The sequence below is a fragment of the Nicotiana attenuata genome, unplaced genomic scaffold (genome assembly GCF_001879085.1).
Source record: "Nicotiana attenuata strain UT unplaced genomic scaffold, NIATTr2, whole genome shotgun sequence".
Taxonomy (NCBI): domain Eukaryota; kingdom Viridiplantae; phylum Streptophyta; class Magnoliopsida; order Solanales; family Solanaceae; genus Nicotiana; species Nicotiana attenuata.
In genome coordinates, this window is record NW_017673660.1 from 54,974 (window position 1) to 68,380 (window position 13,407).

The 13,407-nt window shown below is 38.7% G+C and overlaps 1 protein-coding gene across 1 annotated transcript; it reads left to right on the forward strand.

The window, feature by feature from the left end:
• The first annotated feature begins 10,581 nt into the window (after nucleotides 1–10,581).
• LOC109216978 (trans-resveratrol di-O-methyltransferase-like) lies at nucleotides 10,582–11,829 on the forward strand. Its single transcript, XM_019381194.1, has 2 exons — nucleotides 10,582–11,360; nucleotides 11,458–11,829. Exons 1-2 carry the CDS (start codon nucleotides 10,608–10,610, stop codon nucleotides 11,758–11,760), a joined length of 1,056 nt encoding a protein of 351 aa, XP_019236739.1. The 5' UTR covers nucleotides 10,582–10,607; the 3' UTR covers nucleotides 11,761–11,829.
• The last annotated feature ends 1,578 nt before the right edge of the window (nucleotides 11,830–13,407 follow it).

Consider the following 13,407-nt stretch of genomic DNA (forward strand, 5'->3'; position numbering starts at 1 on the left):
GGCGTATGTTTTTAAAAGTTTATGTATATATATGTATTATGCATTTCATGTCAGTAGCCCCCAGAGGCACTTAGATGTTACAGGTTGTATCTCCTCTATCTCTCTTTACATTACTGTTCTTATTTATGCTTTCCTGCCTTACATACTCGGTACTTTATTCGTACTGACGTCCCTTTTGCCTGGGGACGCTGCGTTTCATGCCCGCAGGTCCCGATAGACAGGTTGACATTCCTCCTAATAGGCTATTAGCTCAGCGAAGGTGTTGGTATACTCCACTTGCTCCGGAGTTGCCTATTTGGTCAGTATGCTTTGGATATGTATTGATTGGTATGGCGGGGCCCTGTCCCGACCTTTATGATTTTATGTACTCTTAGAGGCTTGTAGACAGATGTTAGGTGTATGGATACTTGTATGGCCTTGTCGGCCTATGTTTTGAGTTTACAAATGGTCATGTCGGCCTTATAGGCCCGTATGTCACATGTATAAGTTTGTATATCATGTTGGGCCATCATACGTTAAGTATTCCTTATGTTTTATTCTTGTTATCTCATAAAGGGTTTTGTAGCTCATTTACCCATGATAGTATGATAAGAAAGATATGTTACGTTGGTACTCGGTTGAGTAAGGCACCGGGTGCCCGTCGCGGCCCTTCGGTTTGGGTCGTGACAAAAGTGGTATCAGAGCAGTTCTGTCCTAGGGAGTCTACAAGCCGTGTCTAGTAGAGTCTTGTTTATGGGTGTGTCGTGCACCACACTTATAAGCAGGAGGCTACAGGGCATTTAGGACTGTCACTCTTTCTTCTTACTCTAGATCGTGTGCTAGAGCTCAGTTGTAAGAATTCAAGTTCCCAACTCCTATTTTATTCATAATAAGATGATACCTACATCCAGAAAGACGGTTGGTAAAAGATATGTCTATGGAAGAGTTGAGTCAAAGGAACTCGACTTTGCATCATGCTTATGATAAGTAAATGTGAGGTCTTCAGTGGATCATGTGCGTACTGAAAGGTGTAAGCCTCTTGATAAGGAGTCTTGAGGAAAGAATACCTATCCACCTTAATGGTGAAAGATAATGAGAGATTCAAAAGATAAATACAAGTTTCAACAAGCAAAAGAAGCAAGATGAAGAAGAGTACAAGGCCGCCGATTAATGAAGGTTCAGTATTTACAATTCAGGAAGAGAAATACATGCATTCTGAGTTACATTCAATAGTAACAAAGTTATATATAATTGACCACACCCATCTCAATTATGCCCTATGGGAGCTGACAAATATAGTTTAAGAGAATGATGTAATAACAGGATCAAGCTGGGGTTAGTGTAACCAAAAATTATGGATGGATTGTTATCATTAGCTAACATTTCTGAAGGGTAGTGCAAATGTGGTAATAGATCTCCTTGTGAGACACCCAGATGGTGAACTCTAGAATAGTGCAATCAGATATGAATACTAAAATATTCAGAAATTTCGGAAGATAGGCAGTGGAACCCTAAAAGGGATAAATATTTACCTTAGTATGACTCCCGCCCCTAGAGAGAGAGAGAGAGAGAGAGAGAGAGAGAGAATTTTAGGCATCCCGAATAGTTAGTGAGATGAAGCAAGGGGAACTAAAAGTGAAAGAATATTTTGTTGAAGTTTACAGAATAAAGTGATAGATAGAAATATTAGTCGGAGAATAAGAAGAGAGTAAATGAAATATTATGAGTAAGATGTGATAATGGGTGATAATAGTAAATCAAAACATGACAGGATGACAGAGTCTACAGTCAAGTGAAGGGAAAGACAAGAGGTGAGGCCTTGACGCAATACAAGGATTTGATAATGGTCGACATCGTGAGAATTTCAGAGATCGTGCTCCAACAATAATAGAATAGACAACAAACGAATAACCTTTAAAGTTCATTTAGGAAGTCGTTTGCCTAAAGCAAGCACTCTGAGCAGAGTTAATCTTAAGGGACTAAGTGTGCCAGTTTCAGTAGGTGACACCTTCGTGCGTAAGAAATTTAGTTATCCCTGGTACAGAAGGTTACCATAAGGCGATTAAGGTTCATTGATAATGTGAAAAGACGCCAAAGATGAAGAGGTGAAACATCTATAGGTAGATCGTCGTAGTACTAAATCTTAGTACTCCCCTAAAGGGGGAATATGGTGTGATATGGTATTAAGTCGGAGTTAAGCGGTTCAGGTAACTATGGAATGGTAAAGGAAGAATGTGGTAAAAAGGAGAAAGGGATGATGTTGCATTTGTTCAGTTCCTACAGATATGTTGCGACTCCAGAACCTTACACAAGCACGTCATCGGAGAGAGGCAGTAAGGGTTCCCATACCAGATGTTATTGATAAATAAGTGTGAATGAACACTTGATACATAAGGAGCCAGTACGAGTGGTAAGTTAAGACAAAGAAAATAACCCAAGAGAGATTATGCAGAATATATATGAGAATGGACCAACGAGTAATTAGTAGTTGATTCAGGAAGATCCCGGTTATGGCTAGACAAGAAGTCACAGATAAATGAATAGATCATGCAAGATAAATGTAGTGAACCGCAGCATAGGGAATTCAGTCTCGTAGATACGAGATTACAATCATCCGAAAATTTTCAGATAGGAGTTGAGACCGTTAAAGGTACCATTTATGTTTTATGAAAATAAGAGAGAGTGCCAATAAGGAGACAGTCAAAATTTGAGATTAAAAGTAACCCTACGAGCACAAGGGCATGAAGTTATGTAACTAAGGATTATTGTAGGCAAGTAAGAACAACAAAAATTTCCTTCGAGTGTACGACATATCAAGCTCGCAACTTTACAAGAGCCAGAAGGTCTCCCTAAGTACTATAATAAAAGACTAGCTGAGGAAATAAGGAAGAAGGTTTCCACCTAAGCATAGTGAGCTAAACAGTAAATGATCTTGTAACAACAGTCTCACTACAATATTGTATACACTCCATAAGAAAGTGGCACCTATCATGGCTAAGGAATAAAAAAAAAATCATCAAAGGTGATGTTTGAGATCATACGAGGTATAGGAAATTATAGTATTCGTGGGCAATAAGACAAGCCAAGTATTCATGCAACAAGTGATAGAACGACCAGGAAAAGTAATTGCTTACATTTAAGGACAACTGAGAAGGCACGAAAGGAAATTTATGGTGGTAGCAAGTTTAAGGAAGGTTGCGAGTAGTATAAATAGATCGGTGTAGGTCCTAAAGTAAAGTATTGTAGAGCAACAAGGTTTTAGGTAGATAGGAGTAAGGATGTGAAAAGGTGAGTGAGAAGGTGACGAGAATATGTATGTCCTTGGGATTAAACCCATCAAAACAAGGGAGCAGATGATTTCCATATGTAATAAAGAGCTCGGTACAGCCTGAATGAACACAAAGGAGTCTAAGACTAGGTGCAATTAGACTAGATGGAATGCTACCCTGGCAATAGAATAAGGGTGTAATTGTGATTGATAAGAGGATGACGCTTAGGCCTTTGATTGAGTAATGGTTTAACGAGAAAGGGATTTTATTAATTGCACGGGATTAGAATACCCCCCATAAGATGAATCGCATTGGGATGCAATGAAATATGGTTATTGAAGTATAGTATTATCCCTAGGTGGATCAGGAAAATCACTTCAGATTTTCCTCGATAAGATGTGAGCCCTAGTGATAGTGTATTATGTGAGAGGTTACAAGTTATCAGTGATAGATTATATTTCAACATTAAGGTGAATAAACAATAGATGGGTACAAGTTCCAAAGTACAAGATGAGATTTGTTTGTTATTCTTAAGATGAATAATAATGAGGAAGCACTAAAGGACTTAGATTTATACATATAGGATAAGCAGCGAAAGAGTAACCTGGAGTTGGGTAGCAAACCTCGGTAATAATAAACCGAAGTTTTATGGTATAGTATAACCTACCTAGATGTAGTAAATCCATAAGGATAGATATACAAGGCTATGAAATTAGAGATAGCAATAGTCTTAAGTTCAATAAAGTACCAAGCAGAAGACATCAGTACACCTATAGATGCCTAGAGGGACAGCTTGTCATAATTCTGTATATGTTCATAAAGTGAGGCTTAGAGATTGGCTAAAAGATGGAGGAAAAAGGGAAGACGAGTCGCTAGGCACTCATACAATGACAGAGTCGTACATACTGCATGCCATAAGGTAGCAAATGTTACGATGTTGGAAAAAATTCCGACCACAGGTCGTGGTATGAGAAAGAAGCCTAAAGGTGGGAATACCCTGGCCTTTGGATTTATTTACAGAACAGTTTCCTAGATGTCAAGGACAATATTAAGGAATTCTTAAGAGCTACAGGTTATGAGACTGATAAGCGCATTAATCAACATTCGAGGACGAATGTTCCAAAGGGGGGAATGATGTTACACCCCGTGTTTTCGTATGTAAGAGTACGTCATAAGTCAATTAATGTGAGCTCAGAAAGGGAATCATCTTTTAAAAGTTTACAAAGTTAGTTCATCATGTTAATGTGGAGGTTACAAATATTTAAGATCATTAGTACCAAGTAGCAAGAGGGTTTGAAGGCTTAGAAGCTAAACGAATTGAAGAAAATAAGTTTCGTCGAAAGTCGACAAGTTGGAATATTTTACCATGTACTTTTGGGGTGATACTAGGGTTATTAACATTATAAGGAGATTATATTATTAGTTATTTTAGTCGTACGATAGTTGGTGTTATGTTTTGAAGTCAAGCGAGTTGTGGAACAAAAGTTGGAAAAGGTCATCACAAGTTCCATTTATAATATGCTGAAATTTAGGTCAAATGTAGATGCACTTTTGTCCCAATATACTTGGAATCAATGGATGATCTACATATCAAATTGAAGATCTACGAGTCTAGTTTCCAACGCATTAAACCGTTCATCGATACGATATTGGAGTAGAGAGATATTTGCATTTTCGCGAGACAGCGCAGACTGGTAGGTGACAAGTAGGTGCATCACCTACTTGCCAAAATGAGAAGACTTAATTAAAAGCCCCAAAGTCGGCCAAGAGGGGTCTTTTAAGGGAATAAAAACTGAGTTATTTCACCTGTATTTCAGACCAAGAAAACCTAATTGAACCCCTGCAACTCCTCCCCCAAAATCCCACACAAACCCTAGGGTATTCTGGGTGTTACGACGCGATTCTAGTGCTGAAAAGTCCGGACAGCATGCTAGTTTCTCTTTCTCCTTCTTGTATCCATGTTGGGGATCTTACTTTTGATGAAAAAGGACCAGGTTTTGTGGGTGATACTCAGTACAATGTAAGTTTATGATTCTCCTTCCATTATCTATGCGTTTGTGAGTTGTAACTCGATCGTAAAGAATAGACCTAGCTAGTTTCGGAAGAATGGTATGTTGTTTGATCTTGTGCAATGGTTGGCTGGTTGTGAACTTATTTTTAAGTTAAATTCATGGCTGGTTTATTGTATAAGAGGTGTAATGATGTACTTTTGGTTGTATTTCTCAATTTGAAAGAAAAGACAAGTCGAAACGTGTTTAAGTAAACCGAAAAATTATGTTTGAGTTGATGAACTTGTGGGACTGTTTTTGGGCTGTTTCGTGTTGGTATTGGGTTGTCTCTTTTACTACTGTTTTGATGGAGTTGAAAGGAGTAAGGGTGTGGAGAAACACCACATAATGGCAAGGTTGTTTGTTGGTCGTTCATCGTAACATTTTCGGATTGTTTGACACTATTATGGTTGTCGTGTTGTGTATGAAGCGATAGGGGTATGTTGGGCTGTTTGTGATTGTTTTGACTAAGTGTGAAGTCATATATATAGGGGAGGTGCTGTCCATTTCATTGTAAAATAGATTGTGGTCGATACATAATAGTTACGACGCTTAAACGATAACGAGAGTGTCATTTCTCTTATTGTAGACTAAGGAGCCGTGAAATTGCATAGCTTGAGGTTGGGAAGAATATACAAGGTATGTTAAGGCTCTTCCTTCATTCTTTTGGCATGATCTATAGTGAAACGAACGTAAACGATACGCTATTTCATAATGAATCTACTCCTAGCAACTAAGGTTGTCCATGTTGTTCTTTCCTTACAAAGTTATTCCAAGAAAGTATGTATGATCATTGAGTCCTAGTGAAGTTCATATTGATGGTATGATGTCCATAATGTTAATTGATGGTGCAATGACCTTATGTCACTCCAAAAGGTTTAGAACGTGACTCCATGAGTCCAGCATGCATTATATATGTATCTATTTTATTCTACTGAGCCGCGCTATAGTCGGCCGGGTATGGCACCTATTGTGCAACCACTGATCAGTTGGGTTTACCGAGCTCCACGTGGCCGGGTACGTTTTTACCGAGTCCTCTTTGAGGCTGGGTATGATATGATGATGATGATGCCCACAGAGGCGTATGTTTTTAAAAGTTTATGTATATATATGTATTATGCATTTCATGTCAGTAGCCCCCAGAGGCACTCAGATGTTACAGGTTGTATCTCCTCTATCTCTCTTTACATTACTGTTCTTATTTATGCTTTCATGCCTTACATACTCGGTACTTTATTCGTACTGACGTCCCTTTTGCCTGGGGACACTGCGTTTCATGCCCGCAGGTCCCGATAGACAGGTTGACATTCCTCCTAATAGGCTATCAGCTCAGCGAAGGTGTTGGTGTACTCCACTTGCTCCGGAGTTGCCTATTTGGTCAGTATGCTTTGGATATGTATTGATTGGTATGGCGGGGCCCTGTCCCGACCTTTATGATTTTATGTACTCTTAGAGGCTTGTAGACAGATGTCAGGTGTATGGATACTTGTATGGCCTTGTCGGCCTATGTTTTGAGTTTACAAATGGTCATGTCGGCCTTATAGGCCCGTATGTCACATGTATATGTATATCATGTTGGGTCATCATACGTTAAGTATTCCCTTATGTTTTATTCTTGTTATCTCATAAAGGGTTTTCTAGCTCATTTACCCATGCTAGTATGATAAGAAAGATATGTTACGTTGGTACTCGGTTGAGTAAGGCACCGGGTGCCCGTCGCGGCCCTTCGGTTTGGGTCGTGACACAGAGGATCAAGGATTAGATCGTTTATTATCATCTTACTCTAAGAAATACAGGAACTATCTGAATACGATTGAAATCAATTATGACCGATTTTGTGTTCTCGAGGGTCACTTAACAATTTCGAAATAGACCAAGCTCGAGCCAGAGGGTATAGTACAAGACTCAATGATTGAAGTGCTCGATGGACACCGAGGCCAAGTATGATCGACCTCGAGATAATACCGTTATGGTTTCATAACAAAAACAGCGAGATTCCCGCAGCGGCCCTAAGATCACAGTGTAAATTCCGTAACTGATTCGTACTAGGCGGTTAGACAACTGTATAATAAGATTCCCTACTACAATTAGAATTGTACCTTATTTAGGATTTCCCTACTATATAAAGGGGACAAAATCATTTGTAACGCAAGAATCATTGACAATAGAATATACATACATCACTTTCTTGCTTACTGTCCATCTGAATCATCTTATTGTTATTTTATTGTTCTTGTTTATTGACCTCGAGGTCACCTTAGCTCGAGGTTGGGACTAGCTCGCACACTCATTTGACTTACCTTACTCTTTAATTTACACACTTGATTCCTTGTTTATCAGTTAGTATTTGATTGAATCACATATCTTTAAAACCACAAAATAAATTTAATTGTTACTCCGATTTTAGGGTAAACAGCGAGATGAGGTAGGCTGCCTCAAGATATAAGCTTTTGGTTAGTGAGCTCCACTTCTTCCAAGAGTATTGCCGAGTCACATTCTATATATATTAATTCGTATTATGAGAATGTTAGGAACTTTGTCCCGACTTATATATTATGGTCATGTTTTCTTAGTGGTTTTGCAGACAATGTCTTGTGTACAGTTTTAGGTATGACGTGTCAATGGCCTTGTCGACCCTTATGTATCTATATAAATCTTTTGAATTAGTTATGTGAGTTAAGTTCTAATATTGTTACTTATATATATAGATGTGGCCTATCATGGCACGTGATGAGTCTTATAGTAATGAAAGATAAGGTACGTGGCGCTTAGTTGAGTAGGCTCCTGGTGCCAGTCGTGGCCCTCTGATTTGGTTCGTGACATGCTATTTATTAATACATTATAGTTTGGATCGATTTTAATGATTACTGAGAGCCCAAGAGACTGGAGTGTTTTTTTACTGAGTGAGGCCGAGGGCCTGATTGTAAGATATTGATACTATAGCACGTGAGTTGTCCGTGCGGCACATGAGTTGTCCATGCAGATCCAGGCATTGATATTATAGCACGTGAGTTGTCCGTGCGGATCCAAATAATGATACTATAGCACGTGAGTTATCTGTGCGGATCCAGATATTGATACTATAGCACGTGATCAGTTGTTCATGCAGCACGTGAGTTGTCCGTGCGGATCCAGATATTGATACTATAGCACGTGAGTTGTCTGTGCGGATCTAGACATTGATACCATAGCATGTGAGTTGTCCATGCAGATCAAGATATTTACATTATAGCACGTGAGTTGTTAGTGCGGATTATAGCGCTTGGGATGAAGGAGCCCCTCCGGAGTTTGTACATCCCCAGTGAGCGCAGGCACCTACTGAGTCCGAGTGCCAAGTGCTAAGAGAGTGAAAGGACTGAGTGACTATTGTTCTGAGAGAGTGCATTGATTTCATTATTGTTGCATTTCAGCTGTCATATAATACTGTTTTGGAAATTTTTGAAAGATATTATCTTCTATTCAGTCGAACTTAATATGAAATTACTATTTGGGCCTTAATTGTTTAATCTGCAAGCATGCCTACCTTCTTATTCAGTCGAACTTAATATGAAATTACTATTTGGGCCTTAATTGTTTAATCTACAAGCATGCCTACCTTCTTATGTTGGAAACTACTGTAATTGGACTTAGATGTGAAGCTCGTCACTACTTTCAGTTCTTTATTTAGTATTGTAATTACTTGCTGAGTAGATTGTACTCATACTATACCTTACACCTCGTGTTCAGATCCAGGTGCTTCTGGATACGGCGACTGTTAGATCTCAGGGTGTTATCAGTTGGAGACTGTCAAGGTAGTTGTTTGGTGTCCGCTTACCTTGACTCTCTCTTCCTTTCGGTTATTGTACTGCTCTATATTTTCAGACAGCATTTTTATCAATCGGACTTTGTTATCATTTAGATACTCATGTACTCAGTGACGCCGGGTTTTGGGAGTGTTTTATGTCGGTATTAATGAGATTCTTGTATTGACTTTATGTATTATATTTTTAAACTTAAAAAAAATTGTGATTTATTGAGGTTATTGGCTTGCCTAGTATCGAGATAGGCGCCATCAAAAAAGATGAAATTTTGGGTCGTGACATTTTGCTGCCCATCAAAAGCATTTATTTCTTTACCAAAAACTTGACCAAACTTCATTGTCTAGAAAGAAATTTGGTGATAAATCAATTTCTTTAAACCCGTACCCTCTTTTAATTATTTGACAGTCTTGTATCTTCCTTAGCTTGATGTCATGTTCTACAAGGTGTTAGTTGAATGGTAGAATTCCACATTATTTAGGATTAGGATTTAGGAAGGTGGCTCAACATGTTTCACGAAGTATTTGTAATATCTTTCAGTACTTATAATGGTTGGAACTATTAAATCCTAATGTAGAAACGTGGTAAAATGGCTTTCAAGTAATTTAAGATTTGTTTTGGATGGCCTACAGATCTTAGCCCAAGATCTTTTGCTGGAAACTTGACCAAAATTGCCCATGAAACTAATCATTTGATTTTAAGTAAACTTATAAGATAGATCAAATTCAAATAGAAGAAGATCACTTAGAACTAAATGTGCAGGAGATGGACGTCTTCTCTGTGTATCGCAAATAAGAGGTAACTGCACTTCAAAGAAAACAATAATTTGTCTACTAAAGCGATCTAAAAGATATCATACTACAGAAATAAATAAAAACGACACGAATTTTAAGGTGTACAAATATTTGTACAATCACGTCTTTTGAAAAGTCATTATAAGTAAGTATTTTGCACTAACGTGATTTTACAAATTAAAAGTATGACAAATACTCCATTTGTCTCATATTATCTGTCATGATTCTCTTAAATACACTTTTAAAGAAAAATTAACTAGGATGAGATTTTGACTACTTTAGCCTTATTCATGTCTTAATATTTAATCTTTCTTCATTGATATTTGAGCAAAAGTGTTTATAGTTTTTAAGGATAATTATAACTAAGGGAAAAAGTGGAAAAAGATAATTAATTTTTTTTTGAACTTATAAATTAACAAATAATTTGAGACAAACTTAAAAGAGACTCAAAACTGCGGTGAATCGTCTGCTCAAAGACGGCGAATCGGCTGCACAAAAGAACAAAAATAGAAGGGGAGACGGGAGGGAAACCACTATATTTTAAGTAACCACCACTGATAATATGAGACGGAGAGAGTAATAAATTGTAACCAATTAAATTATATTGATAGTGTAACGGAACCCTTATATCATCGGTATGTAAAAGTTAAATTTATCCTATAAATACGTACCATTAGTGGTTTTAGATGACAAATCTAATCAAGTCAAATTTTCTTAAGAATGTCAATGAACGAGAATAGATCCATTGATCTTCTCCTAGCTCAAACTCAAACCTGGAACCATATGTTCAACTTCATAAGCTCTTCAGCAGCAAAATGTGCAATTGAGCTAGGCATTCCAGATGTCCTCTACAAACATGATAAGCCCATGTCTCTTTCTGACCTCACTGCTGAACTTTCCCTCATCGACCATTCCAAGGTTTCCTTCTTGCCAATATTAATGCGGTTTTTAGTTCATTCTGGTTTCCTAAACCAACATGAAAAAGAACATTACTCACTTACTGCAGCTAGTGACCTTCTTGTGAAAGATAACCCCTTGAGTATGAGGTCATACTTTTTGATCATCCATGATCCAGTTCTTTTAAAAGCATGGTCTTGTTTAAGTGATTGGTTCCAAGATGATTCCTCTACTGCTTTTCATACTGCTCATGAGAAATCTTTATGGGATTACTATGTGCAAGAACCAAGAGTCGGTGATAGTTTCAATGAGTCAATGGCTAGTGACTCGAGATTGATTGCCAATGTTCTTATTACGGAGTGTAAACATGTTTTTGAGGGATTAACGTCGTTGGTGGATGTTGGAGGTGGCACTGGCACTGTGGCAATTACCATAGCCAAAGCTTTTCCTGCCATAAAATGCACAGTACTTGATCTCCCTCGCGTAGTAGGAAACTTGAAGGGAAGTGGGAATGTGGAGTTTGTCGGAGGAAGCATGTTTGAAAAGATTCCTAATGCTAATGCAATCTTACTCAAGGTACAAATATAGCAACATTTGTCATTGTGTGTTTCTCATTTTTAAGCATCACTTTTTTAAATATGAGTTTATAATTAACAATTTCATGGTTGAGCAGTGGATTCTGCATAACTGGAGCGATGAAGACTGTGTGAAGATACTGAAGAAATGCAAAGAGTCTATTCCGAGTAGGGAAGAAGGAGGGAAGGTCATAATCATAGACATAGTGCTCGAAAATCCGAATGTGACAAATGAGTTTGTTCGAGCACAGCATTATATGGACTTGTTAATGATGGTTTGCTATGCTGCCAAACAGAGAACTAAAATGGAATGGGAGAGGCTCTTCATTGATGCTGGTTTCAATGAATACAAAATAACTCCCACTTTAGGAACAAGGTCTCTTATTGAGATATACCCTTGAAGAAGTTTTAAATTGCATTAATCAATAAGGTCTCTCTATTAATGAATAAACTTGCGAGCTTATGGAGTCTATTATATATGTAATTGATATTACTAGTATAAATTTCTCATTTTTCTTTACTTTGGATTATTTTCTTGACATTGACCTTGCCAATTATCAACTTAATCGGTTCCATTCAATTGAAGAACATTGCGAAATTCACTACCATCAGCGCCGTACCTTAATATTTTGAGTAGCATAACTTGAAAATTTTTGTTTTAATTACCACTTCGTTGTTATTGATTGCTTCCAACATAAATATCCATTTACCCTTTTGTTAGAACTTCGTGCACTGTTGCATTTCTTAATAAAAATTAGAGACCCTCTTGGTAGTTAGAATTTTTAGAAGGAAAAAGATTGACAAATTCGTGTTCTAAGTCATCCACACTGTTACGCGGCACCTTCCTGAGATTCCCTGGAAGGGCGACGTAAGGCTAAGCAACTGATGTCAGTGCAGTTACTGTCCGCCAACTGAGGTCCCTTCCGTACGCTAGACTAGATTGCCAGTGTCATGCGGGAAAACCAATGTCAAGAGCAATTGAGAGAACAGAAATGAGAATTAAGAATGAAAGAAAGCTTGATTGCATTAATGAAAGCTATTACAGAAAAGCAACGCGGTGTCAAGGGGGAGAGACACCAGTACAGAGAATTACTTGCTTGCTAGAAAGTTTTGATTGCTTGATCCCCCCTAATAATGCTTAAAAAAATAATCCAAAGCTACAAGACTCGACTTGACTAAGCTAGAGAAACATAATGGAAGTACATGAAATAAAACTACTCTATATTTACAATGAAAATGACTTAGTTTTCTATAAGGCAGCAGCAGGTCCGTTGTCAGCAGTAGCAGGTCCGTTGTCAGGAGCAGTGTCTTTGGCATCACGGTCTACGCGTGCGGCGCTGTTGGCATCTGCCTGCGGCTTGGCGCTGGCGAGGGATATCAGTGGGGCGACAGAGGCACCTGCGCGCTTGTCATAGGCGCGGCCAAGACCACAGAATCGTCCGTGCCGCTAGGCATTGGGAGGCTTGCTAGGACACCACGGGACGCGCCCAAGGGGTCATGGGGCATGGCTGGAATGCCGCCCACGACATTCTCCCCCACCTGAGTTGGCGACGTCCTCGGCGCCTTACTTGCAAAATAATCTTCAATGAGGCTCTTGTAGGCTTTGAGGTTTGTTCCCCTCTCCCAAGTATTCTCTTCTGCATCACAGCCCTGCCATTTCACCAAGAACTCTTAGTGATCTTTCCTTGAGGCATGAATCACTTTGTCATCAAGAATAGCTTCAACACGCCTTTTTCCGGTTGAATTGGGACTTCGAATACTGGGTATTGTAAGCTAGCTCCTTCAAGGATCCTCCGTGTCTTCCCAAAAAGGTTTCAGGAGACTGACATGGAAGACAGGATGAATTTTCCACCAAGCTGGGGTATCCACCCGGTATGCAATTTTCCCAATGCGCATTTTAATGGACAAGGGTCCAATGTATTTTTGCAATAGGCGAGGGTCATGGACCCCCGCAAATAAGTACCGGTTTGGGATTTTGACCATCACTTTATCTCCTACTTGATATTCAACAAAGCGACGATTCTGATCAGCATGACTCTTCATCCGCT

Coding starts and splice junctions, on each gene's coding strand:
- LOC109216978 (XM_019381194.1), top strand. CDS start 10,608: ATGTCAATGAACGAGAATAGATCCATTGATCTTCTCCTAGCTCAAACT. Junction 11,361..11,457: donor CTAATGCAATCTTACTCAAG/GTACAAATATAG, acceptor ATGGTTGAGCAG/TGGATTCTGCATAACTGGAG.